This window comes from Anomaloglossus baeobatrachus, chromosome 1 (assembly GCF_048569485.1).
Source record: "Anomaloglossus baeobatrachus isolate aAnoBae1 chromosome 1, aAnoBae1.hap1, whole genome shotgun sequence".
In the NCBI taxonomy this organism is placed as follows: domain Eukaryota; kingdom Metazoa; phylum Chordata; class Amphibia; order Anura; family Aromobatidae; genus Anomaloglossus; species Anomaloglossus baeobatrachus.
In genome coordinates, this window is record NC_134353.1 from 761,193,146 (window position 1) to 761,220,797 (window position 27,652).

The 27,652-nt window shown below is 47.9% G+C and overlaps 1 protein-coding gene across 2 annotated transcripts in view; it reads right to left on the reverse strand.

Annotated features, from left to right (window-relative positions):
- KSR2 (kinase suppressor of ras 2) overlaps positions 1–27,652 on the reverse strand; it is a 724,223-nt gene that overhangs the window by 567,021 nt on the left and 129,550 nt on the right. For both annotated transcript variants that reach the window (XM_075324106.1, XM_075324115.1), the window contains exon 2: positions 23,697–23,837. In XM_075324106.1, coding sequence (XP_075180221.1) covers positions 23,697–23,837 — 141 coding nt within the window. The remainder of the gene's footprint in view (positions 1–23,696; positions 23,838–27,652) is intronic.

Consider the following 27,652-nt stretch of genomic DNA (forward strand, 5'->3'; position numbering starts at 1 on the left):
TCCGATCCACACGCACCTGTTAACTCCTTAGTTTGCGTGTTGATAAACTGACAGAGCAATCTAATGCACTCTGTTGGGTATTGCGCTGTTCCCCACTGTCATCTGCGGCCCTGTGACACAATCACCAACTCAAATGGGTTTCAAATGGGTTTCTTTGAAAGCGGGGGGTCAGCTGATGACCCCTGTCACTGTCATGACTCACTTCAGAGCGCCAGCATTCACAGAAAACAGAATTTCTGCTGATCAAAAGGATGCTGAATCATCACTCTGCTCAGCAGAACCAATCAGATAGTGCAGGCGTTAAGTTCCCTGAGGAGTCTAGTACAAGCAATAAAAAGTGCAAAAAATATTTTTAAAAATATTTAAAAAAAAACAAAAAACTAAGTTCAAATCACCCTCCTTTTGCCCCATTGAAAATAAAACAATAATTAAAAAATACACATATTTGGTATTGCCGTGTTCAGAAATGCCCGCTCTATCAAAATATAAAATCAATTAATTTGATTAGTACATGGCTTAGCGAGAAAAAAAAATGCCAGAATTAAGGTTTTTTTGTTGCCGCAACATTGCATTAAAATCAAATAAGTGGAGATCAAAACGTCACATCTACGGTATGTAAAATTGGTATAATTAAAAACATCACACAGCCACAGATCCCAAAAAATGAGAACGCTACAGTGCCTTGCAAAAGTATTTGGCGCCCTTAAATTTTTCAACCTTTTCCCACATTTCAGGCTTCAAGCATAACGATAAAAATGTTAATGTTATGGTGAAGAATCAACAAGTGGGACACATTTGTGACGTTGAACGAAATTTATTGCTTATTTTAAACTTTTTTAAAAAATAAACTGAAATTTGGGGTGTGCAATATTATTTGTCCCCTTTTAAGTTAATAATTTGTAGTGCCAGCTTTTGCTGCGATTACAGCTGCAAGTCGCTTGGGGTATGTGTCTATCAGTTTTGCACATCGAGAGACTGAAATTCTTGCCCATTCTTCCTTTGCAAAAGCTCGAGCTAAGTGAAGTTGGATGGAGAGTGTTTGTGAACAGCAGTTTTCAGCTCTTTCCACAGATTTTCGATTGGATTCAGGTCTGGACTTTGATTTGGCCATTCTAACACCTGGATATGTTTATTTGTGAACCATTCCATTGTAGAATTTGCTTTATTTTTGGGATCATTGTCTTGTTGGAAGACAAATCTCCATCCCAGTCTCAGTTCTTTGGCAGACTCCAACAGGTTTTCTTCAAGAATGGTCCTGTATTTGGCTCCATCCATCTTCCCATCAATTTTAACCATTTTCCCTGTCCCTGCTGAAGAAAAGCAGTCCCAAACCATCATGCTGCCACCACCATGTTTGACAATGGGGATGGTGTGTTCAGGGTGATGAGCTGTGCTGCTTTTACGCCAAACATATCGTTTGGCATTGTGCCCAAATAGTTCTATTTTGGTTTCATCTGACCAGAGCACCTTCTTCCACATGTTTGGTGTGTCTCTCGAGTGGCTTGTGCTAAACTTTGAACTACACTTTTTGTGGATATTTTTGAGAAATGGCTTTCTTCTTGCCACTCTTCCATAAAGGCCAGATTTGTGCAGTGTACAACTGATTGTTGTCCTATGGACAGACTCTTCCACCTCTGCTGTAGATCTCTGCAGTTCATCCAGAGTGATCATGGGCCTCTTGGCTGCATCTCTGATCAGTCTTCTCCTTGTTTGACATGAAAGTTTGGATGTTCGGCCAGGTCTTGGTAGATTTGCAGTGGTATGATACTCCTTCCATTTCAATATGATCATTTGCACAGAACTCCTTGGGATGTTTAAAGTTTTGGAAATCTTTTTGTAACCAAATTCGGCTTTAAACGTCTCCACAACAGTATCACGGACCTGGCTGTTGTGTTCCTTGGTCTTCATGATGCTATCTGCGCTTTAAACACGGAGACTTGATTACACACAGGTGGATTATATTTATCATCATCAGTCATTTAGGACAACATTGGATCATTCAGAGATCCTCAATGAACTTCTGGAGTGAGTTTGCTGCACTGAAAGTAAAGGGGACGAATAATATTGCACGCCCCAATTTTCAGTTATTTATTTTTTAAAAAAGTTTAAAATAACCAATAAATTTCGTTCAACTTCACAATTGTGTCCCACTTGTTGTTGATTCTTCACCATAACATTCAAATTTTTATCTTTATGTTTGAAACCTGAAATGTGGGAAAAGGTTGAAAAATTCAAGGGGGGGCGAATACTTTCGCAAGGCACTGTATGTGTCTCGGGCAATGGCAACTAAAGCACAATTCTTTTTTTTACAAACGTCTAAAAAAAAAATCACCACCTACCTAAAAGTAAAACTATACGTGTTTGGTATCTACAAACTCATACTGACCTGGGAAACCACAGTGCCAGGTTTGTTTTACTATATTGTGAACATGGCAAATAAAAAAATAAAAACAATTCTGGAATTGTACTTTTTTTTGCAATTTCACCGCTCTTGGAATTTTCCTCCCGTTCTCCAGTACAATATGGGGCAGAATGAATGGTGTTATTCAAAAGTACAACAAGCCCTCAAATGAATACATAGCGGGAAAATAAAAAAAAGTTATGGCTCTTTGAAAAAGGGGTGGAATAAGTGAAACCAAAAAACAGAAAATCGCCCGAGGGTGAAAGGGTTAATTCTATAGTTTACTGCTTGCTACCTAGCTATCTAGCCACCTAATGCAGTCTATCAGTGGTGGCTGCTTCCTTGGACAAGGAGTGCAGTGTTTATATGTTTTTTTCTATATTTTCTAAGGTAATTGTGCTTTGAAGCTGAATGGATCCGGCCAGCGTCAGTGTCCTTGTACTCCTCTGATTCAGCAGATGCAAAACTGTCTCTGCATCCAGCCTCAGACAGTGAGTGCACAGTTTGGGTCACCAGTGGAGCAGTGCTGTTGGTCCAAACTGTAAATCATCAGGATTGCACCTCCCCAAGTAGCGGGGAGGCTGAGATGCACTGTGGTCCTGCAGACAAGTTTAGAAAAAACTTAAAGGAAACCAATCGCCAGGATTGTTGTATATAAGCTAAAGCCAGTGCTATCCTGGTACAATCAGGCTGATTCTATACATACCTTTACTGAACAGCTCAGATATTTCGGTTTTGAAATCCAAGAAAGTAGAGTTTATAAAATATTCAGCTTCTTGAGTGACAACAGCTGAGGATCAGATAATAGCTGGGGGGGTATTCATAGTTATCCCCTCCCCCTATTTGAATTAGCATAAGTATTATACAATCTACTTAATTTTTCACTAGTAGGACCTGTGTGAGGTCATACCCATGAGACCAGAAGGGGCGGGGCCTCAGCCAACAAAGCTGATACCAGGAAGCAACATTTTTCTCTTGGCTGAGGCCCGGCCCCTTCTGGTCACATGGGTATGACCTCACACAGGTCCTGCTAGTGAAAAATTAAATCGATTGTATAATACTTATGCTAATTCTAACAGGGAGATGGGGATAACTATGAATACCCCCCCCCCAGCTATTATCTGATCCCCAGCTGCTGTCACTCAAGAAGCTGCTCATTTTATAAACTTTACTTTCTTGGATTTCAAAACCTAAACATCCGAGCTGACCACTAATGGTATGTATAGAATCAGCCTGATAGTGCCAGTATAGCACTGGCTTTAGGTTATATACGAAAATCCTGCTGATTGGTTTCCTTTAAGGCCAAGCTTCCATAGAAGTGGAGGCACTAAATGATCAGCATCACAGAAAAAATGGCAACCCTATTTATCCTAAAATATGTCACTAAAGGTTATGTGGAGTTTAGTTCATATCTACAGTATAAGATATCGAATTACAGATTTCTTATTGGTTTACCTTGTAAAAGGAAAGCTAAAAAGAAAATAATGTAAAACCTGAGCTGTATGTGAAGTTTTGTATCCCATCATTTCTCAGTAAGAACTGTGAATATTATGGCTTCTATTTGCTTTGGTTCCATTTATAGCTGATGGGGCAATGTCACTGTTATGGTCACCAGTGGGGCGTCACTGGAATATAAGCTGCACAGTAACTGTTGGGCTCAAAGAAAATTTGGAAACTTACAGTTAGAGGTTTTTCTCCTTCAGACAATTTCTATTTGTATAAAGTGCAACTCACCGAAAAGGAAATCAAATACAAAAAACATCACAAAACAAAAGTAGCTGTATTACCAATTACCAAGATTGATGCACTATAGGATGCAGCAGGCCCCCATTATAGTTACTGAGCCAGCACAATCTATATATATAATTGCCTTATTCTGTCTGTCTGTCTGTCTATCTGTCTGTCTGTCTGTCTGTCATGCTCCGAAATTGTGTCCTTACGGTGACACAAAGCTGATTGGCCGCTGGGCTCGCCATGGCCCCGCCCCCCCACACGGATTGGCCTCTCGCCCCGGCTCTCTGCAGGCCCCGCCCCCCTCACGCAATGCACGCTCGCTGTGGCCCAACTGACACGGAGCCGCAACTCCCAGGTGAGTACACACACACACATCAGATCACACTCACTCTCACACACACCTCACACATCACAACATGCTGGGATATCGCTTGCTTCTACACCGGCTCCGTCAGGATCCCGGCAGCGCCACACATAACCTTGCGATGCTGGGATCTTAACGGAGGCCGTGAAAGCTGGTAACCATTATACACATCGGGTAACTAAGGTCCCTTAGTTACCCGATGTGTATCATAGTTACCAGTGTACACCGGCTCACACTCACACACACATCACATCGCATCCACACATCAAGGTCCTGCAGCTGCAGAACATACATAACATAACAGCACACACACACACACACACACACACAAATCAGATCACACTCACTCACATACACACATCACATCGCATCCACATACTCACAACATCCTGGGATATCGCTTGCTTCTCGGCGGCGATATTGTGCTGTGAGCTTCCAGGACCTGACGGAGGATCACATGGCCAGAAGCATGTGATATCCCCGGATGTTGTGAGTATCAGCGCGTATGTGCAATATCGTCAGTGTCTGTGTGTGTGAGTGTATGCGATCGGGTGTGTGTGTGAGTGGATGCGATCGGGTGTGTGTGTGAGTGGATGCGATCGGTTGTGTGTGTGAGTGGATGCGATCGGTTGTGTGTGTGAGTGGATGCGATCGGTTGTGTGGGTGAGTGGATGCGATCGGTTGTGTGGGTGAGTGGATGCGATCGGTTGTGTGGGTGAGTGTCGGCAGAGGAGCACGGCGTGCTGGAGGAGGCTGGGAGCAGAGAGGCTGATCTTGGGGAAGGCTGGGACAGGGGGGCTGATGCTGAGGGAGGCTGGAAGGAGAGAGGCTGAGCAAACGTGCTCCATCCGCCATACTGCGCACTCCCCATCGTGCTGCATCCCCCATGCTGCGCACTCCCAAACGTGGTCCATCCGCCATGCTGCGCACTCCCAAACGTGGTCCATCCGCCATGCTGCGCACTCCCAAACGTGGTCCATCCGCCATGCTGCGCACTCCCAAACGTGCTCCATCCGCCATGCTGCGCACTCCCCATCGTGCACCATCCGGCATGCTGCGCACTCCTAAGCGGATGGAGCATGATGGGGGGTGCGCAGCATGGCGGATGGAGCACGTTTCGGAGTGCGCAGCATGGCGGATGGAGCACGTTTGGGAGTGCGCAGCATGACGGATGGAGCACGTTTGGGAGTGCGCAGCATGCCGGATGGTGCACGATGGGGAGTGCGCAGTATGGCGGATGGAGCACGTTTGGGAGTGCGCAGTATGGCGGATGGAGCACGTTTCGGAGTGCGCAGCATGGCGGATGGAGCACGTTTGGGAGTGCGCAGCATGGCGGATGGACCACGTTTGGGAGCGCGCAGCATGGCGGATGGAGCACGTTTGGCAGTGCGCAGCATGGCGGATGGAGCACGTTTGGCAGTGCGCAGCATGGCGGATGGAGCACGTTTGGGAGTGCGCAGCATGGCGGATGGAGCACGTTTGGGAGTGCGCAGCATGGCGGATGGAGCACGTTTGGGAGTGCGCAGCATGCCGGATGGTGCACGATGGGGAGTGCGCAGTATGGCGGATGGAGCACGTTTGGGAGTGCGCAGCATGGCGGATGGAGCACGTTTGGTAGTGCGCAGCATGGCGGATGGACCACGTTTGGGAGTGCGCAGCATGGCGGATGGAGCACGTTTAGGAGTGCGCAGCATGGCGGATGGAGCACGTTTGGGAGTGCGCAGCATGGTGGGTGGAGCACGTTTGGGAGTGCGCAGCATGGCGGATGGAGCATGATAGGGGGGTGCGCAGCATGGCGGATGGAGCACGTTTGGGAGTGCGCAGCATGGCGGATGGAGCACGTTTGGGAGTGTGCAGCATGGCGGATACAGCACGATGGGGAGTGCGCAGCATGGCGGATGGAGCACGTTTGGGAGTGCGCAGCATGGGGGATGCAGCACGATGGGGAGTGCGCAGTATGGCGGATGGAGCACGTTTGGGAGTGCGCAGCATGGCGGATGGACCACGTTTGGGAGTGCGCAGCATGGCGGATGGAGCACGTTTGGGAGTGCGCAGCATGGGGGATGCAGCACGATGGGGGGTGCGCAGCATGGGGGATGGAGCACGATGGGAGGTGCACACCTCCCCCCAACACACACACACACGCGCACTGCACAACACACACACACTAGGAATCACAAACAACGCCCTACACAGACACCCACACACACAGACAACGCTGCACACACAAATATACGCACATACTGCACAACACACACATTGCTCAAAACATACCTCCCCCCAAAACACACCACACCCACACAAACCGCACAACACACACACACAACGCTACAGACACACAGCGCTCCACAAACAACGCAACACACGCAACACACATACAACACCGCTCTCACCCCCCGCGACACTCAGAACATGTACAGCGCCCTACACAAACACTTGGTAACTACACACAACAACATCTATATATATAACAAAAATCATACATGAACTACACAATACGTAAATTCTAGAATACCCGATGCGTAGAATCGGGCCACCTTCTAGTCTATATATATAATTGCCTTATTCTGTCTGTCTGTCTGTCTGTCTTGCTCCAAAATTGTGTCCTTACCGTGACATGTCCTTACGGTGACAAGCAGCGGATTAGCCGCTGGACTCGCCATGGCCCCGCCCCCCCCGCACGGATTGGCCGCTCGCCTCGCCTGGGCTCCTCCCCCTCGCACGGATTGGCCGCTCGCCTCGGGTCCGCCCCCCCCGCACGGATTGGCCATGTCCTTACGGTGACAAACAGCGGATTGGCCGCTGGGCTCGCCATGGCCCCGCCCCCCGCACGGATTGGCCGCTCTGCTTCACGGATTTGCCATGGCCCCGCCCCCCGCACGGATTGGCCGCTCGGCCTCACGGATTGGCCGCTCGCCTCGGCTCCTCCCCCCGCACGGATTGGCTGCTCGCCTCGCCTCGGCTCTGCCCCCCCGCACAGATTGGCTGCTCGCCCAGGCTCCGCCCCCCACACGGAATGGCCGCTCGCCCCGAGGTGAGCGCATCAAGGTCCTGCAGCGGCAGAACACACACACACATCAGATCACACCTCACTCTCATACACACCTCACACACATATCAGATCGCATCCACGTCCTGCAGCGGCGGAACACACACACACGCACACACATAAGAACAGACACACACACACACACATCAGATCACACTCACTCTCACACACACCTCACACACACATCAGATCGCATCCACATACTCACAACATCCCGTGATATCGCTTGCTTCTCGGCGGCGATACTGTGCAGTGACCTTTCAGGACCTGCCGGAGGATCACATGGCCGGAAGCATGTGGTATCTCCGGATGTTGTGATTGTGTCAGCGCGTATGTGCGATATCGTCAGTGTGTGTGTGTGAGTGTATGCGATCGGATGTGTGTGAGTGTGTTCTGATGTGTGTGTGTGTGTGTGTGTGTGTGTGTGAGTGTATGCGATCGGATCTGTGAGTGTCGGTAGAGGAGCACGGCGTGCAGCACAGCTGCTGGGACCGCCCACCGGTGGGCACAGGGAGAAGTGGGGTGTGTGTGTGAGTGTATGCGATCAGATGTGTGCGTGTATAATGTCTGATGTGTGACTGTGGAGCACGATGGGGGGTGCGCAGCATGGGGGATGGAGCACGATGGGGAGTGCGTAGCATGGGGGATGGAGCACGATGGGGAGTGCGCAGCATGGGGGATGGAGCACGATGGGGGTGCGCAGCATGGCGAGATGGAGCACGATGGGGGGTGCGCAGCAAGGCTGATGAGCACGATGGGGAGTGTGCAGCATGGGGGATGGAGCACGATGGGGAGTGCGCAGCATGGGGGATGGAGCACGATGGGGGGTGCACAGCATGGGGGATGGAGCACGATTGGGAGTGTGCAGCATGGGGGATGGAGCACAATGGGGAGTGCGCAGCATGGGTGATGGAGCACGTTTGAGAGTGCGCAGCATGGGGGATAGAGCACGATGGGGAGTGCGCAGCATGGGGGATGGAGCACGATGGGGAGTGCGCAGCATGGGGGATGGAGGACGATGGGGGGTGCTCAGCATGGGGGATGGAGCACGATTGGGAGTGTGCAGCATGGGGGATGGAGCACAATGGGGAGTGCGCAGCATGGGGGATGGAGCACGATGGGGGGTGCGCAGCATGGGGGATGGAGCACGATGGGGGGTGCGCAGCATGGGGGATGGAGCACGATGGGGAGTGCGCAGCATGGGGGATGGAGCACAATGGGGAGTGCGCAGCATGGGGGATGGAGCACGATGGGGAATGCGCAGCATGGGGGATGGAGCACAATGGGGAGTGCGCAGCATGGGTGATGGAGCACGATGGGGGGTGCTCAGCATGGGGGATGGAGCACGATGGGGAGTGCGCAGCATTGGGGATGGAGCACGGTTGGGAGTGCGCAGCTTGGGGGATAGAGCACGATGGGGAGTGCGCAGCATGGGGGATAGAGCACGATGGGGAGTGCGCAGCATGGGGGATAGAGCATGATGGGGAGTGCGCAGCATGGGGGATGGAGCACGTTTGGGAGTGCGCAGCATGGGGGATGGAGCACGATGGGGAATGCGCAGCATAGGGGATGGAGCACGATGGGGAGTACGCAGCATGGGGGATGGAGCACAATGGGGAGTGGGGACGGAGCACGATGGGGGGAGCGCAGCATGGGGGATGGAGCACGATGGGGGGTGCGCAGTATGGGGGATGGAGCACGATGGGGGGTGCACACCTCCCCCCAAAACACACACACACACACACACTGCCACACACGCACTGGGAACCACAAACACTGCCCTACACAGACACCCACACACACAGACAACGCCGCACACATAGAACACCCAACACACAAACACCGCGGCACACACAAATATACGCACATACCGCACAACACACACATTGCACAAAACATACCTCCCCCCAAAACACACACACACACCCCACACCCACACAAACCGCGCAACACACATACACAACGATACAGACACACAGCGCTCCACAAATAACGACACACAACGCAACACACAAACAACACCGCTCTCACCCCCCGCCACACCCAGACAACACCCAGAACATGTACAGCCCCTACACAAACACTTGGTAACTACAGACAACAACATCTATATATATATATATATAACAAAAATCATACATTAACTACATAATACGTAAATTCTAGAATACCCGATGCGTAGAATCGGGCCACCTTCTAGTGAAGGAATAATTATTTGGTCCCTTGCTGATTTGTAAGTGTTCCTACGGACAAAGACATGAACAGTCTATAATTTTAAGGGTATGTTAATTTTAACAGTGAGAGATAGAATGTCCAAAATAAAATCCAGAAAATTACATTGTATAATTTATATACAGTACAGACCAAAAGTTTGGACACACCTCATTCAAAGAGTTTTCTTTATTTTAAAAAATAAAAAATTGTAGATTCACATTGAAGGCATCAAAACTATCAATTAACACATGTGGAATGAAATACTTAAAAAAGTGTGAACAACTGAAAATATGTCTTATATTCTAGGTTGTTCAAAGTAGCCATCTTTTGCTTTCATTACTACTTTGCAGACTCTTGGCATTCTCTTGATGAGCTTCAAGAGGTAGTGTGGCACCCCTGACCCGGTCAGGCGTCACTGAGTACTGCACCCATGCTGGGACAGTACTTACAGGTAATCCTAAGGGCCAGAACAAGGTGTGTACGCACAGACACATAGCAACCAGTTCTCCCACACCAGTAGATGGGACCCTTGGGCAGTCTCCGGAGGGGGCTGGCCTTCAAATCTTGTCAAGGGGTGGAGCGGAGGGGCTGGGAGCTAGAGTGCAGAGGTTGTCAGGAAGGGAAGAGAGTCGAGTTCTGAGGCAGAAGAGAGCCAGTCTGGTGGTGGTAAGCGGCGGTCGCAAGGCGGATATGCACGCTGCCACTAGTCAGACCCTGCATGTGGTAGTAACAGTTAGCGGGGGAGAACGGTCACCTGGAGAGACAGTATGGTGTTCCTGGTGGCTAGGCACGCACGGGGTACAGGTCCCTAGAGCAGACTACAGTTTAACTACCTGCTAAACCTGCCGGTGAGGGGAACAACACCTACCTCACCAACCTCACAGAGTCCGAGCCTCAGCAGCAACGCAGGGACCCATAAGGGGACAGAGCCTGGAGCCATCTCACTTGGTCCACGCTGCCGGAAAACAGGCCAAACACAGGGGATAAAAGGCAGCAGCGACTCCCTGGATAGACCCCCATGGTACTCCACGTCAGGGGGTTATCCGAACACAGAGTGCTAGGAAGGCGAGCTAACAGGTTACTCTCAGACTGGCCCAAAGGAGCCCTGGTCCTACCTGGTTCATCACAGCAACGCCCGGGTCAGCTCACCGCAACATCCAAAGTGAGTAAAAACCAGTTAAAAGACTTTTGGACTCAACCTGTGTAATTCCGGGACCCGCTACCCTGCTCACCCGAGCCCCTGGGGTCTACCTCACTCATGGGAGGCTACATCATCTGGCTGCAGACCCCATCAGCCCCAGACGCTCGTAAAACCTGCAGCGGCGGTAATTCTCATCTCTGACCGCAAGCCGTGAGTGGCGTCACGACATATAAAAACTGACATTACCTGTTCGCCATATTGAACAAGCCCTGTGGCATCCCTGAACAGGATCGGCACCCCTAGGGCGTCACAGTAGTCAACGGAAATGGACTTCCAACAGTCTTGAAGGAGTTCCCAAAGATTCTTAGCACTTGTTGACCGTTTTGCCTTCACTCTGCGGTCAAGCTCACCCCAAACCATCTCGATTGGGTTCAGGTCTGGTGACTGTGTCTCCTTAAGGAGAATAGTGTTCCCCCGTGGTCCCCACATAGCTTTCTCATGAGCCAGATCAGACACCCCCATACTTTGCACTGACGAGGGGCAAGCACCCCGAAACACCGTGTCTGCAAATTGGGATTCTGATCTGGCTTATATATCCTGAGTCATATTGCAAAGGATTGTCAAAAATCCACTTGTGACTTTTAGGATCGCTACTTCCAATAGGTGGCGCTGTGCTAGAGTTTGTCTCCTTTACTGGAGAGACAATTTGAATATTTCCCAGAGGGGCATTGCAGCTATAAGTCCCCTTACCTGGCAGCCAGACTGGCTTGCAAAGTCTCCTTAAGGAGAATAGTGTTCCCCCGTGGAATTTTAGGGGCATTGCAGCTATAAGTCCCCTTACCTGGCAGCCAGACTGGCTTGCAAAGTCTCCTTAAGGAGAATAGTGTTCCCCCGTGGTCCCCACATAGCTTTCTCATGAGCCAGATCAGACACCCCCATACTTTGCACTGACGAGGGGCAAGCACCCCGAAACACCGTGTCTGCAAATTGGGATTCTGATCTGGCTTATATATCCTGAGTCATATTGCAAAGGATTGTCAAAAATCCACTTGTGACTTTTAGGATCGCTACTTCCAATAGGTGGCGCTGTGCTAGAGTTTGTCTCCTTTACTGGAGAGACAATTTGAATATTTCCCAGAGGGGCATTGCAGCTATAAGTCCCCTTACCTGGCAGCCAGACTGGCTTGCAAAGTCTCCTTAAGGAGAATAGTGTTCCCCCGTGGAATTTTAGGGGCATTGCAGCTATAAGTCCCCTTACCTGGCAGCCAGACTGGCTTGCAAAGTCTCCTTAAGGAGAATAGTGTTCCCCCGTGGTCCCCACATAGCTTTCTCATGAGCCAGATCAGACACCCCCATACTTTGCACTGACGAGGGGCAAGCACCCCGAAACACCGTGTCTGCAAATTGGGATTCTGATCTGGCTTATATATCCTGAGTCATATTGCAAAGGATTGTCAAAAATCCACTTGTGACTTTTAGGATCGCTACTTCCAATAGGTGGCGCTGTGCTAGAGTTTGTCTCCTTTACTGGAGAGACAATTTGAATATTTCCCAGAGGGGCATTGCAGCTATAAGTCCCCTTACCTGGCAGCCAGACTGGCTTGCAAAGTCTCCTTAAGGAGAATAGTGTTCCCCCGTGGAATTTTAGGGGCATTGCAGCTATAAGTCCCCTTACCTGGCAGCCAGACTGGCTTGCAAAGTCTCCTTAAGGAGAATAGTGTTCCCCCGTGGTCCCCACATAGCTTTCTCATGAGCCAGATCAGACACCCCCATACTTTGCACTGACGAGGGGCAAGCACCCCGAAACACCGTGTCTGCAAATTGGGATTCTGATCTGGCTTATATATCCTGAGTCATATTGCAAAGGATTGTCAAAAATCCACTTGTGACTTTTAGGATCGCTACTTCCAATAGGTGGCGCTGTGCTAGAGTTTGTCTCCTTTACTGGAGAGACAATTTGAATATTTCCCAGAGGGGCATTGCAGCTATAAGTCCCCTTACCTGGCAGCCAGACTGGCTTGCAAAGTCTCCTTAAGGAGAATAGTGTTCCCCCGTGGAATTTTAGGGGCATTGCAGCTATAAGTCCCCTTACCTGGCAGCCAGACTGGCTTGCAAAGTCTCCTTAAGGAGAATAGTGTTCCCCCGTGGTCCCCACATAGCTTTCTCATGAGCCAGATCAGACACCCCCATACTTTGCACTGACGAGGGGCAAGCACCCCGAAACACCGTGTCTGCAAATTGGGATTCTGATCTGGCTTATATATCCTGAGTCATATTGCAAAGGATTGTCAAAAATCCACTTGTGACTTTTAGGATCGCTACTTCCAATAGGTGGCGCTGTGCTAGAGTTTGTCTCCTTTACTGGAGAGACAATTTGAATATTTCCCAGAGGGGCATTGCAGCTATAAGTCCCCTTACCTGGCAGCCAGACTGGCTTGCAAAGTCTCCTTAAGGAGAATAGTGTTCCCCCGTGGAATTTTAGGGGCATTGCAGCTATAAGTCCCCTTACCTGGCAGCCAGACTGGCTTGCAAAGTCTCCTTAAGGAGAATAGTGTTCCCCCGTGGTCCCCACATAGCTTTCTCATGAGCCAGATCAGACACCCCCATACTTTGCACTGACGAGGGGCAAGCACCCCGAAACACCGTGTCTGCAAATTGGGATTCTGATCTGGCTTATATATCCTGAGTCATATTGCAAAGGATTGTCAAAAATCCACTTGTGACTTTTAGGATCGCTACTTCCAATAGGTGGCGCTGTGCTAGAGTTTGTCTCCTTTACTGGAGAGACAATTTGAATATTTCCCAGAGGGGCATTGCAGCTATAAGTCCCCTTACCTGGCAGCCAGACTGGCTTGCAAAGTCTCCTTAAGGAGAATAGTGTTCCCCCGTGGAATTTTAGGGGCATTGCAGCTATAAGTCCCCTTACCTGGCAGCCAGACTGGCTTGCAAAGTCTCCTTAAGGAGAATAGTGTTCCCCCGTGGTCCCCACATAGCTTTCTCATGAGCCAGATCAGACACCCCCATACTTTGCACTGACGAGGGGCAAGCACCCCGAAACACCGTGTCTGCAAATTGGGATTCTGATCTGGCTTATATATCCTGAGTCATATTGCAAAGGATTGTCAAAAATCCACTTGTGACTTTTAGGATCGCTACTTCCAATAGGTGGCGCTGTGCTAGAGTTTGTCTCCTTTACTGGAGAGACAATTTGAATATTTCCCAGAGGGGCATTGCAGCTATAAGTCCCCTTACCTGGCAGCCAGACTGGCTTGCAAAGTCTCCTTAAGGAGAATAGTGTTCCCCCGTGGAATTTTAGGGGCATTGCAGCTATAAGTCCCCTTACCTGGCAGCCAGACTGGCTTGCAAAGTCTCCTTAAGGAGAATAGTGTTCCCCCGTGGTCCCCACATAGCTTTCTCATGAGCCAGATCAGACACCCCCATACTTTGCACTGACGAGGGGCAAGCACCCCGAAACACCGTGTCTGCAAATTGGGATTCTGATCTGGCTTATATATCCTGAGTCATATTGCAAAGGATTGTCAAAAATCCACTTGTGACTTTTAGGATCGCTACTTCCAATAGGTGGCGCTGTGCTAGAGTTTGTCTCCTTTACTGGAGAGACAATTTGTGGAGACCAGGTCATTTGGCGTAGCACCCCATTACTCTCTTTCTTAGTCAAATAGCTCTTACACAGCCTGGAGGTGTGTTTGGGGTCATTGTCTTGTTGAAAAACAAATGATGGTCCAACTAAACGCAAAGCGGATGGAATAGCACGTCGCTTCAAGATGCTGTGGTAGCCATACTGGTTCAGTATGCCTTCAATTTTGAATAAATCCCCAGCAGTGTCACCAGCAAAGCACCCCCACACCATCACACCTCCTCCTCCATGCTTCACTGTGGGAACCAGCCATGTAGAGTCTATCCGTTCACCTTTTCTACAAAGACACGGTGGCTGGATCCAAAGATCTCAAATTTGGATTCATCAGACCAAAGCACAGATTTACACTGGTCTAAAGTACATTCCTTGTGTTCTTTAGCCCAAACAAGTCTCTTCTGCTTGTTGCCTGTCCTTACCAGTGGTTTGCTAGCAGCTATTTTACCATGAAGGCCTGCTGCACAAAGTCTCCTCTTAACAGTTGTTCTAGAGATGAGAAGGTGTGTCCAAACGTTTGATCTGTACTGTGCATTTACTTGCATTTTGCAGAGAGAAATAAGTATTTGATCCCCTACCAACCATTAAGAGTTCTGGCTCATACAGTTAGACGCTCCTAATCAACTCGTTACATGCATTAAAGACAGCTGTCTTAAATTGTGACCTGTATAAAAGACTCATGTCCACAGACTCATTTTAATCAGTCAGACTCTAACCTCTACAACATGAGCAAGACCAAAGAGTTTTCTAAGGATGTCAAGGACAAGATCATAGACCTACACAAGGCTGTAATTGGCTACAAAACAATAAGTAAGATGCTGGGTGAGAAGAAGACAACTGTTCACGCAATAGTAAGAAAATGGAATAAATACAAAATGAGTGTTAATCGACAGTCTTCTGGGGCTCCATGCAAAATCTCACCTTGTGGGGTCACCAGGATCATGAGGAAGGTGAGGGATCAGCCTAATACTACACAGGGGGAACTTGCTAATGATCTCAAGGCAGTTGGGACCACTGTCACCAAGAAAACCATTGGTAACACATTACGCCATAATAGCTTAAAATCCTACAGTGCCCGCAAAGATCCACTGCTCAAGAAGGCCCATGTCCAGCCAGCCTGTCTGAAGTTTGCTAATGAACACCTGGATGATTCTGAGAGTGATTGGGAGAAGGTGCTGCGGTCAAGTGAGACAAAAATTGAGCTCTTTGGCCTTAACTCAACTCGCCGTGTTTGGAGGAAGAGAAGTGCTGCATATGACGCAATGAACACCGCCCCCACTGTCAAGCATGGAGGTGGAAACATTATAATTTGTTGGCGTTTTTGGCCAACATATCGACCACTACCTCATACGATTTATAGATCTTTCATATTTTTGTTGCACCTGTTGCACATTTTTCATAGTCTGTGTAGTATAGCCAAGACCTTTAGTGTTGGCTTGGGGAGTTGCGGTGTCTGTCCAGTGGGAGGTACACTTAGGTGCACAGCCTGTCTAACCTAATAGTACGAGCATCACTATTAGACAATCCCCCCCTCCATGAATGGCAGATGTGTGAGTGGAGGTGTCATCTGTTTTTTGCACATGTGCTGCTTTAGTATTTTTCATGGTCGTGTGCTCCATCCTATAGTGCAGTGATGGCGAACCTATGGCACGCGTGCCAGACTTGGCACGCAGAGCCCTTTGTGCTGGCACGCGCGCTGTCGCCACACTGAGCCACTTTGAACTGCCGATGTGATCACACCGGCAGTTCAAAGTGGTGTTTAGCAGAGGAGACATTTCTCCTCCCTCTGACACGCCTCCTCTCCTGGGCCGCAGGCCTGTTGCCTAGGAGACGAAGGAGTGTCAGTTGGCGGCGCCGGCGTCTTGTGGCCGCACGGTGGAGCGGGTGCTAAAAGGTGATTTTTTTTTATTTTATTTTTAAGCTGTGTGCGGCTGTGCCAAGATGTGGGGGGACAGAGCCAGCACGGGGCAAACATGGGAGCACGGGGAAAATATGGGAGCACGGGGCAAACATGGGAGCACGAGGCAAACATGGGAGCACGGGGCAAACAAGGGAGCATGGGGCAAACAAGGGAGCACGGGGCAAACAAGGGAGCATGGGGCAAACATGGGAGCCCGGGCATACAGAGCACGGGGCATACAGAGCACGGGACATACAGAGCACGGGGCATACAGAGCACGGGGCATACAGAGCACGGGGCATACAGAGCACGGGGCAAACAAACAGAGCACAGGGCAAACAAACAGAGCACAGGGCAAACAAACAGAGCACGGGGCAAACAAACAGAGCACAGGGCAAACAAACAGAGCACGGGGCAAACATGTTTGCAAGGATGGGGGAAACGTGCAAAGATGGAGAGAAACGTGCAAAGATGGGGGAAACGTGCAAAGATGGAGAGAAACATGCAAAGATGGGGGAAACATGGCTGCAAGGATGGGGGAAACATGGCTGCAAGGATGGGGGGAAACATGGCTGCAAGGATGGGGGGGAAACATGACTGCAAGGATGGGGGAAACATGCAAGGATGGGGGAAAACATGCCAGGATGGGGTACATTTAGCAGGAAGGGGACCATGCCAGGAAGGGGTATATTTACCAGTATGGGGGATACATTTACCAGAATGGAGGGAAACATGAAGGATGGCGGGAAACATGCCAGGATAGGGGGAACATGAACATGCCAGGATGAGGAAAAATGCCAGGATTGGGAACATTTAGCAGGAAGGGTGACATTTATAAGGATGGGGTACATTTACCAGGAAAGGGGACATTTACCAGAATGGGGTCATTTAACAGCATGGGGGAACATGCCAGGATGGGATACATTTACAATGATGGGGTACATTTACCAGGAATGGGGTACATTTACCAGGATGGCGAATATGCTGGGATGGGGTACATTTACTAGGATGGGGCCATGATGTGGACAAATATACCAGAATGTAGGAAATATATATCAGGATGGGGGACATGTTTACCAGGAAGTGGCCCATGAAGGGGGACAGAACTACAGAATGAAAGGGGAGGGGAGCAACTTGTACGTCTTTATGGGATTTCAAGATGTTCAGACTTTGAAATGTAGATGTGGATTACAGGGTGACATCTGATTGCATTCCAGGCTAAAATCTCTGTCTAATATGCTGCAATTTTTTTCCAGAAAGATCAACTGCTGTGTCTGGAAAGGGCTCAGCTTCAATGTGTGGTAAGCATGAGCGTGATGCCCCCTGCTGAAGAGAAGAGAAGATGGCAAAGGTAAGGTTACAATCCATTATTTACATAATAGGATTGGTTGGCACTTCGGGAAAAAAAATGGATTTAGGGCTACAGTTTGAGCACTCGGCCTGTAAAAGGTTCGCCATGACTGCTATAGTGCATTAAAGGGGTGGTTCACCCATTTTTTTTATTTTCTGTAGGAGTTATACTTACCATTCTAGGCGTCTTCTCCATTGGCTTGTGTTTCCATTTCTGGCACTGAGCGGCGCTATCCTGCACGCTCAGTGCCTGTCACATGACCCCCTGGAGCTGTGGCCGCCGGCATCCTCTGACGTCCCGGCATTTCCGGGCTCTCAAACAAGACGGGTACGTCACAGGATGCCGGCACCACTCAGATTGAGTGACAGGGCTGTGGGCGGTGACTACCGCACGTCACAGCTCAGCATCGAAGGGAGGAGCCGGAGGACGTCAGTGTGGAGCCGGAAGCGTCCTGCAGATGGTGAGGCACGGGGCGCCAGTGTGCAGTACAGGGGGGGGGGTTCTTCAGCTGAATCCCCCCCTGCACGTAAGTATGTGATCACACTGTCCACCCGCCCGCTCTGCTGCGATGTCAGGAGAGCGGCCGGTGTCGGGCAGTGTGATCATCTGCTCCTCCCAGCAGCAAGACACTGACAGGCATGTCACCGCTGTGCTCTGCCATCTGTCCTGCTGCATGGGACCAACTGTCTGCACTCTGTCACCTGCACCACAAGTCACAGAGTGGAGACAGTTGGTGACAGAGCACCTCTGCCCCCCCCTCTTCTTTCCCCACTCTCTTCTCTCCCCCCACTCTTCTCCCCCCTCTCTCTCTTCTCTCCCCCCACTCTTCTCCCCCCTCTCTCTCTTCTCCCCCCTCTCTCTTCTCCCCCCCCTCTCTATCTTCTCCCCCCCCCTCTCTCTTCTCCCCCCCCTCTCTCTTCTCCCCCCTCTCTCTCTTCTTCCCCCCCCCCTCTCTTCTTCTCCCCCCTCTCTCTTCTCCCCCCCCTCTCTCTTCCCCCCCTCTTTCCCCCCCCTCTCTCTTCTCCCCCCCTCTCTCTCCCCCCCCTCTCTTCTCCCCCCCTCTCTTCTCCCCCCCTCTCTCTTCTCCCCCCCTCTCTCTTCTCCCCCCTCTCTCTCTTCTCCCCCCTCTCTCTCTTCTCCCCCCCTCTCTTCTTCCCCCCCCTCTCTTCTCCCCCCTCTCTCTTCTCCCCCCCTCTCTCTTCTCCCCCCCTCTCTCTTCTCCCCCCCTCTCTCTTCTCCCCCCCTCTCTCTTCTCCCCCCCCTCTCTCTTCTCCCCCCTCTCTCTCTTCTCCCCCCCTCTCTCTCTCCTCCCCCCCGCTCGCTCTCTTCTCCCCCCCCTCTCTCTTTCCCCCCCGCTCGCTCTCTTCTCCCCCCCCTCTCTCTTTCCCCCCCGCTCGCTCTCTTCTCCCCCCCGCTCGCTCTCTTCTCCCCCCCGCTTGCTCTCTTCTCCCCCCCGCTCGCTCTCTTCTCCCCCCCCCGCTCGCTCTCCTCTCCCCCCCCCCGCTCGCTCTCTTCTCCCCCCCCCGCTCGCTCTCTTCTCCCCCCCCCGCTCGCTCTCTTTTTCTCGCTCTCTCCTGGCATGGTCAGTACAGAAATCTCTCCATCGTGGAGGGGTGAGAGGGAGTAATAAACATGGAGTCCCTACTGTATCTGTGTATATTTATTCCTAATAAAGTATTTTTCTCTGTGTGATGTCTTTTTTTTTTAAAACCCTTTGTTGGAGATTCTTAATGGCCAGGTTAAACTTGGCCTGACATTAAGAATCTCGGGCTTTATACCAGCTGGTAAAACATAGCTGGTATTAACCCCTTATTACCCAGCGTGCCACCTGCCACCAGGGCCACTGGAAGAGTTGGATACAGCGCCTGAAGATGGCGCTTCTATGAAAGCGCCATTTTCTGGGGCAGCTGTGGACTGCAATTCGCAGTGGGGGGCCCAGAAAGTTTGGGCACCCTGCACTGTGGATTCCAATCCCCAGCTGCCTAGTTGTACCTGGCTGGACTCAAAAATTTGGTGAAGCCCACATCATTTTTTCTTTTTTTTTTTTTTAATTATTTCATGAAATTCATGAAAAAAAAGGGCTTCTCTATATTTTTGGTTCCCAGCCGGGTACAACTAGGCAGCTGGGGGTTGGGGGCAGCCCGCAGCTGCCTGTTGTACCTGGCTAGCATACAAAAATATGGCGAAGCCCACGTCATTTTCTTAAAAACGTTTTCAGGGAAAAACCTTTATAAAAAAAAAAATGCTTCCCTGCATTTCTATTGCCAGTGAAAGTAACACCAAGCAGCGGGGGCTAGCAGCCAGTAGCTGCTTTGGTTACCCTTAGCAATAGAAAATGCAGCGGGAGCCCACAAACAATGTGATTTTTTTGTTTTTTTATTTTTAATGAATTTTTTTTTAAAAAAAAAAAAATCGGCATGGGCTTCGCCCATCGAGCACCGGAGCATTTTACTTCTCATTCATCCCAAGTAATCAGATGACTCCAGTGTCGGCCGATTACTTGTTCTGTGTCCCCCTGCATCCATCGCAGCGTGTACGGGCTGTGAGGTCAGCGGAGTGGAGACAGTGACATGCTCTGCTCTGACACATAGTGTGCTGCATGTCACTATCTTTCACCACTCTGGGACTTGTTGTGCAGGTGACCGGATGCTACATGTCACTAACTGTCTCCACTATGGGACTTGTTGTGCAGGTGAGAGTGTATACAGTTGGTACTATGCAGCAGAAATCACAGAGTGGGGCAGTTAGTGACATGTATCATCCGGTCACCTGCACAACAAGTCCCAGAGTGGATACAGTGACATGCAGCACACTATGTGTCAGAGCAGAGCATGTCACCAACTTGCTCTGCTCTGTCACCTGCGGTGCTGCATGTCACGTTTTTGCCGCGATTTGGTGCCTTTTTTGCTGCGTTTTTGCTCACTGCGTTTTTAATCAGTGCACAATGCCATTAAAGATTGTTGATGAAAAAAAAAAAAGGTCTGATGTCATTTCCTTATTCAAAATGTTCATTGTATGCAGGAGAGCAGACAGCAGCTGCAGAACTACAAGAACTACAAGGCTCAGCATCCTCCATTCACTAGTGTATGCAGGAGAGCAGACAGCAGCTGCAGAACTACAAGGCTCAGCATCCTCCATCCAGGACTGTATGCAGTTTTTTACCCAAAAAAAAAAAAATGGCATGGGCTTCGCCATATTTTTGTATGCTAGCCGGGTACAGCAGGCAGGTACGGGCTGCCCCCAACCCCCAGCTGCCTATTTGTACCCGGCTGGGAACCAAAAATATAGAGAAGCCCTTTTTTTTTTTTAATTATTTCATGAATTTCATGAAATAATTTTTAAAAAAAATGACGTGAGCTTCGCCTAATTTTAGTGTCCAGCCGGGTACAACTAGGCAGCTGGGGATTGGAATCCACAGTGAAGGGTGCCCAAGCTTTCTGGGCACCCCCACTGCGAATTGCAGTCCGCAGCCACCCCAGAAAATGGCGCTTTCATAGAAGCGCCATCTTCTGGAGCTGTATCCAACTCTTCCAGCTGCCCTGATGCCGGGTGGCTAGCTAGGTAATAATGGAGTTAGGGCTAGCTGTATATTATCAGCTAGCCCTAAGCCCGAAATTCATGGTGTCACGCCAATATTAGACATGGCCACCATGAATTTCTAGTAATGATAAAAAAAAAACACAACACACAGAAAAAATTTTTTATTAGAAATAAAACACAACACAATTAGTGACTCCATCTTTATTGAAATAAACCCCCCTCCGCAGTAATCCTGGGTTAGGGTCCCGCGCCGTCCAATCCGGATCCAATATCATCTGATCGGTTTGCTGGAAGGCAAAGCGATCAGATGATGTGTCAGGGTAAACTACGTGAATCACATCACACATCAGCTGATTGTATAAAAGCCGATTATACAATCAGCAGATGCATCAGTGCAAAAAAAAAAAAAAAATACTCACGTCTGTGCTGATTACCGGCAGCTCCTGGAGCGGAGTCTGATCCTGGCCCATCACTGCAGGAGCTGCCGGTAATCAGCTGATGAAGTCCCCTGACGGCAGGATCAGCTGATAGCCGGCCGAGCGCGAAGAAGCCGGCGAGACTACGATCAGCTGATGCGTCAGGTGACTGCATCAGGTGATCCACGGCCAGGTCCTGCAAGCTTCGTGCGTGCCCCGGGGAGACTGCACACAGCCGAAGCGGCGGGACCGAGACAGGGGCTGGAAGCAGGCATGGCACCGGGACCCTGCAGACAGGTGAGTATGACATACACACACACATACACACTCACACACACACTGTATATACACACACACACTGTATATACGCGCACACATACACATACACTGTATATACACACACACACACACACTGTATATACACGCACACACTGTATATACACACACACACTGTATATATACACACACACACACTCTATATATACACACACACACTGTATATACACACATACACTGTATATACACACATACACTGTATATACGCACACACTGTATATACACATACACTGTATATACGCACACACTATATATACACATACACTGTATATACGCGCACACACACTTTCTTCCCCTGGCTGTGTAGAGCTGCTGCTGTCTCTGTATGATTGATCTCAGTGCATCCACAGGGAAGAGGCAGGGAGGAGGGTTTGGGTGGGAGCAGAGTGGGTGTATTAGACACAATGGCTGTGTTAGATAAGCCAGACACCGCCCTAGAGCCACAAAGAATTCTGGGACTTGTAGGAACTGAACACAGGAAGTCAGAGGAGAGATTAACCCCATCAGAGCTGGAGCCAGCAATGACCGTGTGCTGCTAGTGCACACTAAAAGGTAATTTTGCTGAAAAAACATAATAGATGTGTTGAGGGGCACATATTAGCAAGATTTATCAGAAAAAAAAAAATCAGTTTTGGTAACTGGACAACTTCTTTAATACTGCCTTTTTTTAGATGTTTTTTGAATTTTATGTCCTTTTCGGTGAGGTGCACTTTAAACAAATAACAATTGTCTGAAGGAGAAAACCTATAACTGTATGTTTCAGAATTTTCTTTGAGCCCAACCATTATACTGCAGGCTATGTTCTAGTGACGCACCACTGGTGACCATAACAGTGACATTGCCCCATCCAAAAACCAAGGCAAATGGAAGCCCTAATGTTCACAGTTCATATTGAGTGATGATGGGACACAGAACTTCCCGAACAGCTCATATTTTAAAATATTATTTCTTAATTTTCCTTTTGCAATGTAAACACATAAATCTGTAATCTGTTTTTTTATAATGTATACATGATCTAAACTCCACATAACTAATAGTGCCATATTTTGTGGTTACACGACGGGGCTGAGATATGTTTTGCAATCACTTCCCATTGTATAAAGCATATATTTAATAATTCTCTCCTATCACATCTACAAGTATATACGGTAATTATACAGCCGCAGGTCAACAATCATGGCCAAGCTTTTCATTGAGCCAGAAGGGAAGATGCAGGAGTTGGAGGAAATGTGTATGCAGCTGTCAGAGTACAGATTTTATTGTACCCATGTACAAAGGAAAAGTTGACAGCCATCTGGACATCACATGAAAGTCAGATCAGGCCATCAGTGTCAGATCGTTCTCTTCAGTCAATTCTTCCAGTTTCCTAAGGGAGCAGCTAGATTGAGATATAGCCATTGATGAAATAACATGCATGGCGCGCTATGTTGTTACTCAGTGACTTTGTATTGGAGAAGCCATGGTACCCAGTTTGCTCAGACGATATTCTGTATGCCAACCTGGCAGATGCCAAGAGAATGCTCATAATGAATAAAGCCTGATCTGTTCACACACAGATGTCATAGTAATTTACCACCAAAGCAGAAATCTGCCATTACCTCCATAACTTCTTTGCGGATGTTGACAATCCTGAACCAGTGCGTAAGTTGAGGAAATCCTTCGAGCTCCGCATTACGTTCCTGTAGTGCCACTTTTCTCTTGCAGGACAGCTGCCGACTGAAGTACTTCACTAGTTTGCTCTGAAATGAAAAGAAAAGAAGGAATTCAGTAATGACATGGGATTTGTAACATTCTTAATGCTATTTTATCATACTCTCCACCTACTTATACTAAAAAGTATTGGGACAAAACTCTTGCTCATTGAATTCAGGTATTCTCTTCTGGGCCAATACAACAGGTCTTTAAAATCCAATCCCAACCATGGAGTCTGCCTTTAGTAATAATTGTGAACAAATAGTAGTCTCCTAAGATGTCACCCTTGCAACAAGTTGGTTCAAGAAATTTCTTTCTTCCTACATATTCCACAATCAACTGTGAGTGGTACTATTGAAAAGTAAATGCTTTAAAACCCATAGCAGCTCAGCCACGGAGTGGAGACCAAGCAAAGGTGCAGAGCAGAGATGTCCCCAACGCTCTGCTGACTCAATGAGTCCAGAGTACAAACCTTCTCTGGCATTAACATCTGCCCTAAAACGGCTGCATAGGTTTCCATAGTAGAGCAGCAGCATACATCCTTACATCACCAAGCATAAACGTTGGATGTAGTGGTGTAAAGCACATTGCTACTGGACGCCGAAGTAGAGGAAATTTATTCTGTGGAGAGACAAAGCATCTATCTGTAAGCTCTATCTGTAAGAGTTGAAGTAGTAGTGTGATGACTGTCACAAGGTGGCGGTAGACAAACTTGTATACAGTAAATGGAGAGATCATAAAACAGGTTGAGATCATAAAGCAGGAGAGCACGACAGTACACGGGGGCAGACAGATACGAGGTCAAGATACAAGCCGAAGGTCAGGGTTCCAGGAGGGTACGTACAAAATATAGGGAGTACGTGGGGACGTGGTCAGGAGAAAGTCCGAGGTCAGAAGTCGGGAAGTCACAACCATTCGGAGTCGAGAGACCAAGACCAGAACACAGATCACCATGGGAGCCAACAGCACAACTGTAAACAGAAAGTACGACTGCCGGCGTCCTGAGCTAACACGCTACCTAATGAAGCAGAGAAATCACCGGGAATGAGAAGAATCTACGAGAGCACCTTCCAGTACCAGTATGAAACCCAGTGCTGTGAAATAATCATTAGAGCATTCAACCTGCAACACGCTCTGCGCCATAAGTAAATATATACCGACTCTGCAGGAGAGCATAGCAGAACAATACAGAATGTTCTGCACATAGGAATCCTGACAGGTAAGAGTTTTATGCTGCTTTTTTTTTCATTAATCTGTATTGCCTATACAGAATGGATGTAAAAGTATTGGGACACCTACACATTACACCTACAAGAGCTTCTATGCCATCCCATTTTCGGATAGTCTGATGGAGGAGTCTGGGTTTAGTGAAAGCCAGGAGAATTATAGAGTTTGGTGGAGGAGGAATTAGGCTATGAGAAGGAAGAGAAATCTTAATGCTTCAGTATAAAAAGACATTTTGGACAAATGTATACTTCCACCTTTGTGGGAAAAGTTTGGAGAAGGCCTTCTCGGATCTAGCATGACTGTTCGCCAGTGCACAAACCAAGGTCCATAAAGTCATGGTTGGGTGATTTTGGTGTGGAACAACATGACTGGCCGAACAGAGCCCTGATCTCAACCACATCCGACACTTCTGAAATTAGCTAGGACAGAGATTGTGTCCAACATCTTTATTTAACCTCACAAATGCTCTCCTGAATGAAGGGGCAAAAGTTCCCACTGACACACTCCAAAATCTGGTACAAAGCTGAAGAGTGAAAGCTGTTATACCTGCAAAGTGGTGACCAACTCCCTATTATGGTATATGGATCTAATGGGATGGCATAGAAGCGCCTGTAGGTGTAGTGTGTAAGTGTCCCAATACTTTTACACCTATTCTGTATAGGCAATACAGATTAATTAAAAAGAAGAAGAAAACTCCTACCACTCCCAACTCTTACAGATAGAGCATGAAAAAATATTAGAAGGGTGACTGGCTTACAAAACCCATTTAAATAATGAATGATGGATTACTGAGATAATACTCTAAAGGGCGCCGAACATCAGTGCCCGACACTGACAGACAATCACCATAATGAAGGACCTGTGCAGAAAAAGACGTCCATACAATTGAATGTGCCTAGTAAAAACAAAGCGCTGTGAATGGATACATAGGCATATTTATCAGGGTAAATGTCCCTTCATACTGGTGTAATTTGCAAAAGATCTGTCTTTCATGACTTGCAGCACATTTTTAGACACTTTTTATGACTTGTACAGACAGTAAGAAAGGTATGTGCACCAAAATACCACACTGAGTGAGTTGGCAAGATGTGATACCCAACCAAGTGTAATAAAAATAAATACAAAAATATAAAATGGACCTTTCAATTTACGAAAAAAAATAGATCCATCAAGCTAACACAAAATTATATATAGCTGTGATCAACCTATATACTTTTCTTAAAATAAAAAAAACATATACGTCTAATCAATGCACATTGCCATCTATTGTTATGATTAAATGTAATACTTAAGTTTGTTCACAAGATGGCGCTATTGCATTACTCCATGAACAACAGCAGCTAAAGTGATGCATTGGAGGAAAGAACAATTACTACATTGTAGTAGTGTAGATTCTGGTCTATACATACCTACGTCGCCTATATATAAGTGTAATCTCATACATTCACCCTCAAAGACTAATACTTCATGCTTTATGAATAACTGTAGCCCTAAATCCAGCAGCTCATCCATTGGATGGATATATGTAGAGGCAATGATAATAACCGCAAAAACGTGATCTTGATCACAGTCCGTCATTTTTAAGTTAAACCCAAAAGCCAAACTAGACTGTGAAGAATACGTGTAACAATAAAGTACTAACTTAATTTACTAGTATAATTTGGAAGCTGCTCAGTGATCTCTTTCACTTTCTCAGGCCCCCGTGTGATCTGAAATCAGCAAAGTCTATGTAGAAACCACTTTACATACAATGTCCTGCTTGTAATAAGCCGCTTACTTATATACAGTGGCTGACGGTAAAGGTTAATGAAATCAACTAAGATTAAATGATACAGAGTATATATACATATATATATTTATTTTTTAATAGCGCTGTCTGATATACACAGAGATAGATATGCTGTATGTATGAGATATAGAGATACAGTGCCTTACGAAAATATTCACCCCCTTGGTTTTTACCTATTATATTACGATACAATATGTATTTAAATAGTTTTGTAATAAAATTTGTGTGTGATGTATCAGCACTAAATAGTCTAAGTTGGGGAAGTGAAGTGAGAAAAATATAGGCAAATATATATTTATGGGATAAAATAAATAAAAATTGCCATATGCATTCACCTCTTTTGTTATGAAGCCTCTAAAATTTCTGGTGCAAACAATTACCTCATAAGTCACATGCGTGGTGAAAGGAAGTTCACCTGTCTGCAACGAATGTGTCCCGTGGTCTGTCAGTGTATACACACCTTGTCTGCAAGGTCACAGAGGCTGCAACACCGTTAGGCTATGTTCGCACATTGCGTTTTTTCCCGCGTTTCTGCAGCGTTTTTAGCGGCAGCGTTTTTGCGCTAAAACGCATGCATTTTTGTTTGCCAGCAAAGTCTATGGGAAAAGCTGAAATCCTGTCTGCACTTTGCTTTTTTTTCTGCAGCGTTTAATTTGCATATTTGTGGTCAAAAACCATGCTGAAAAAGAAGCAGCATGTCAGTTGTTTTTGCCATTTCTGCAGCGTTTCCTTAACATTGGAGTCAATGAGAAATGGCAAAACGCAACCAAAAGCACAATTCCTGCGTTTTTCATGCTTTTTACCTGCTCTTCCACTGCGTTTTTAGCTCCAAAAACGCATGCTTTT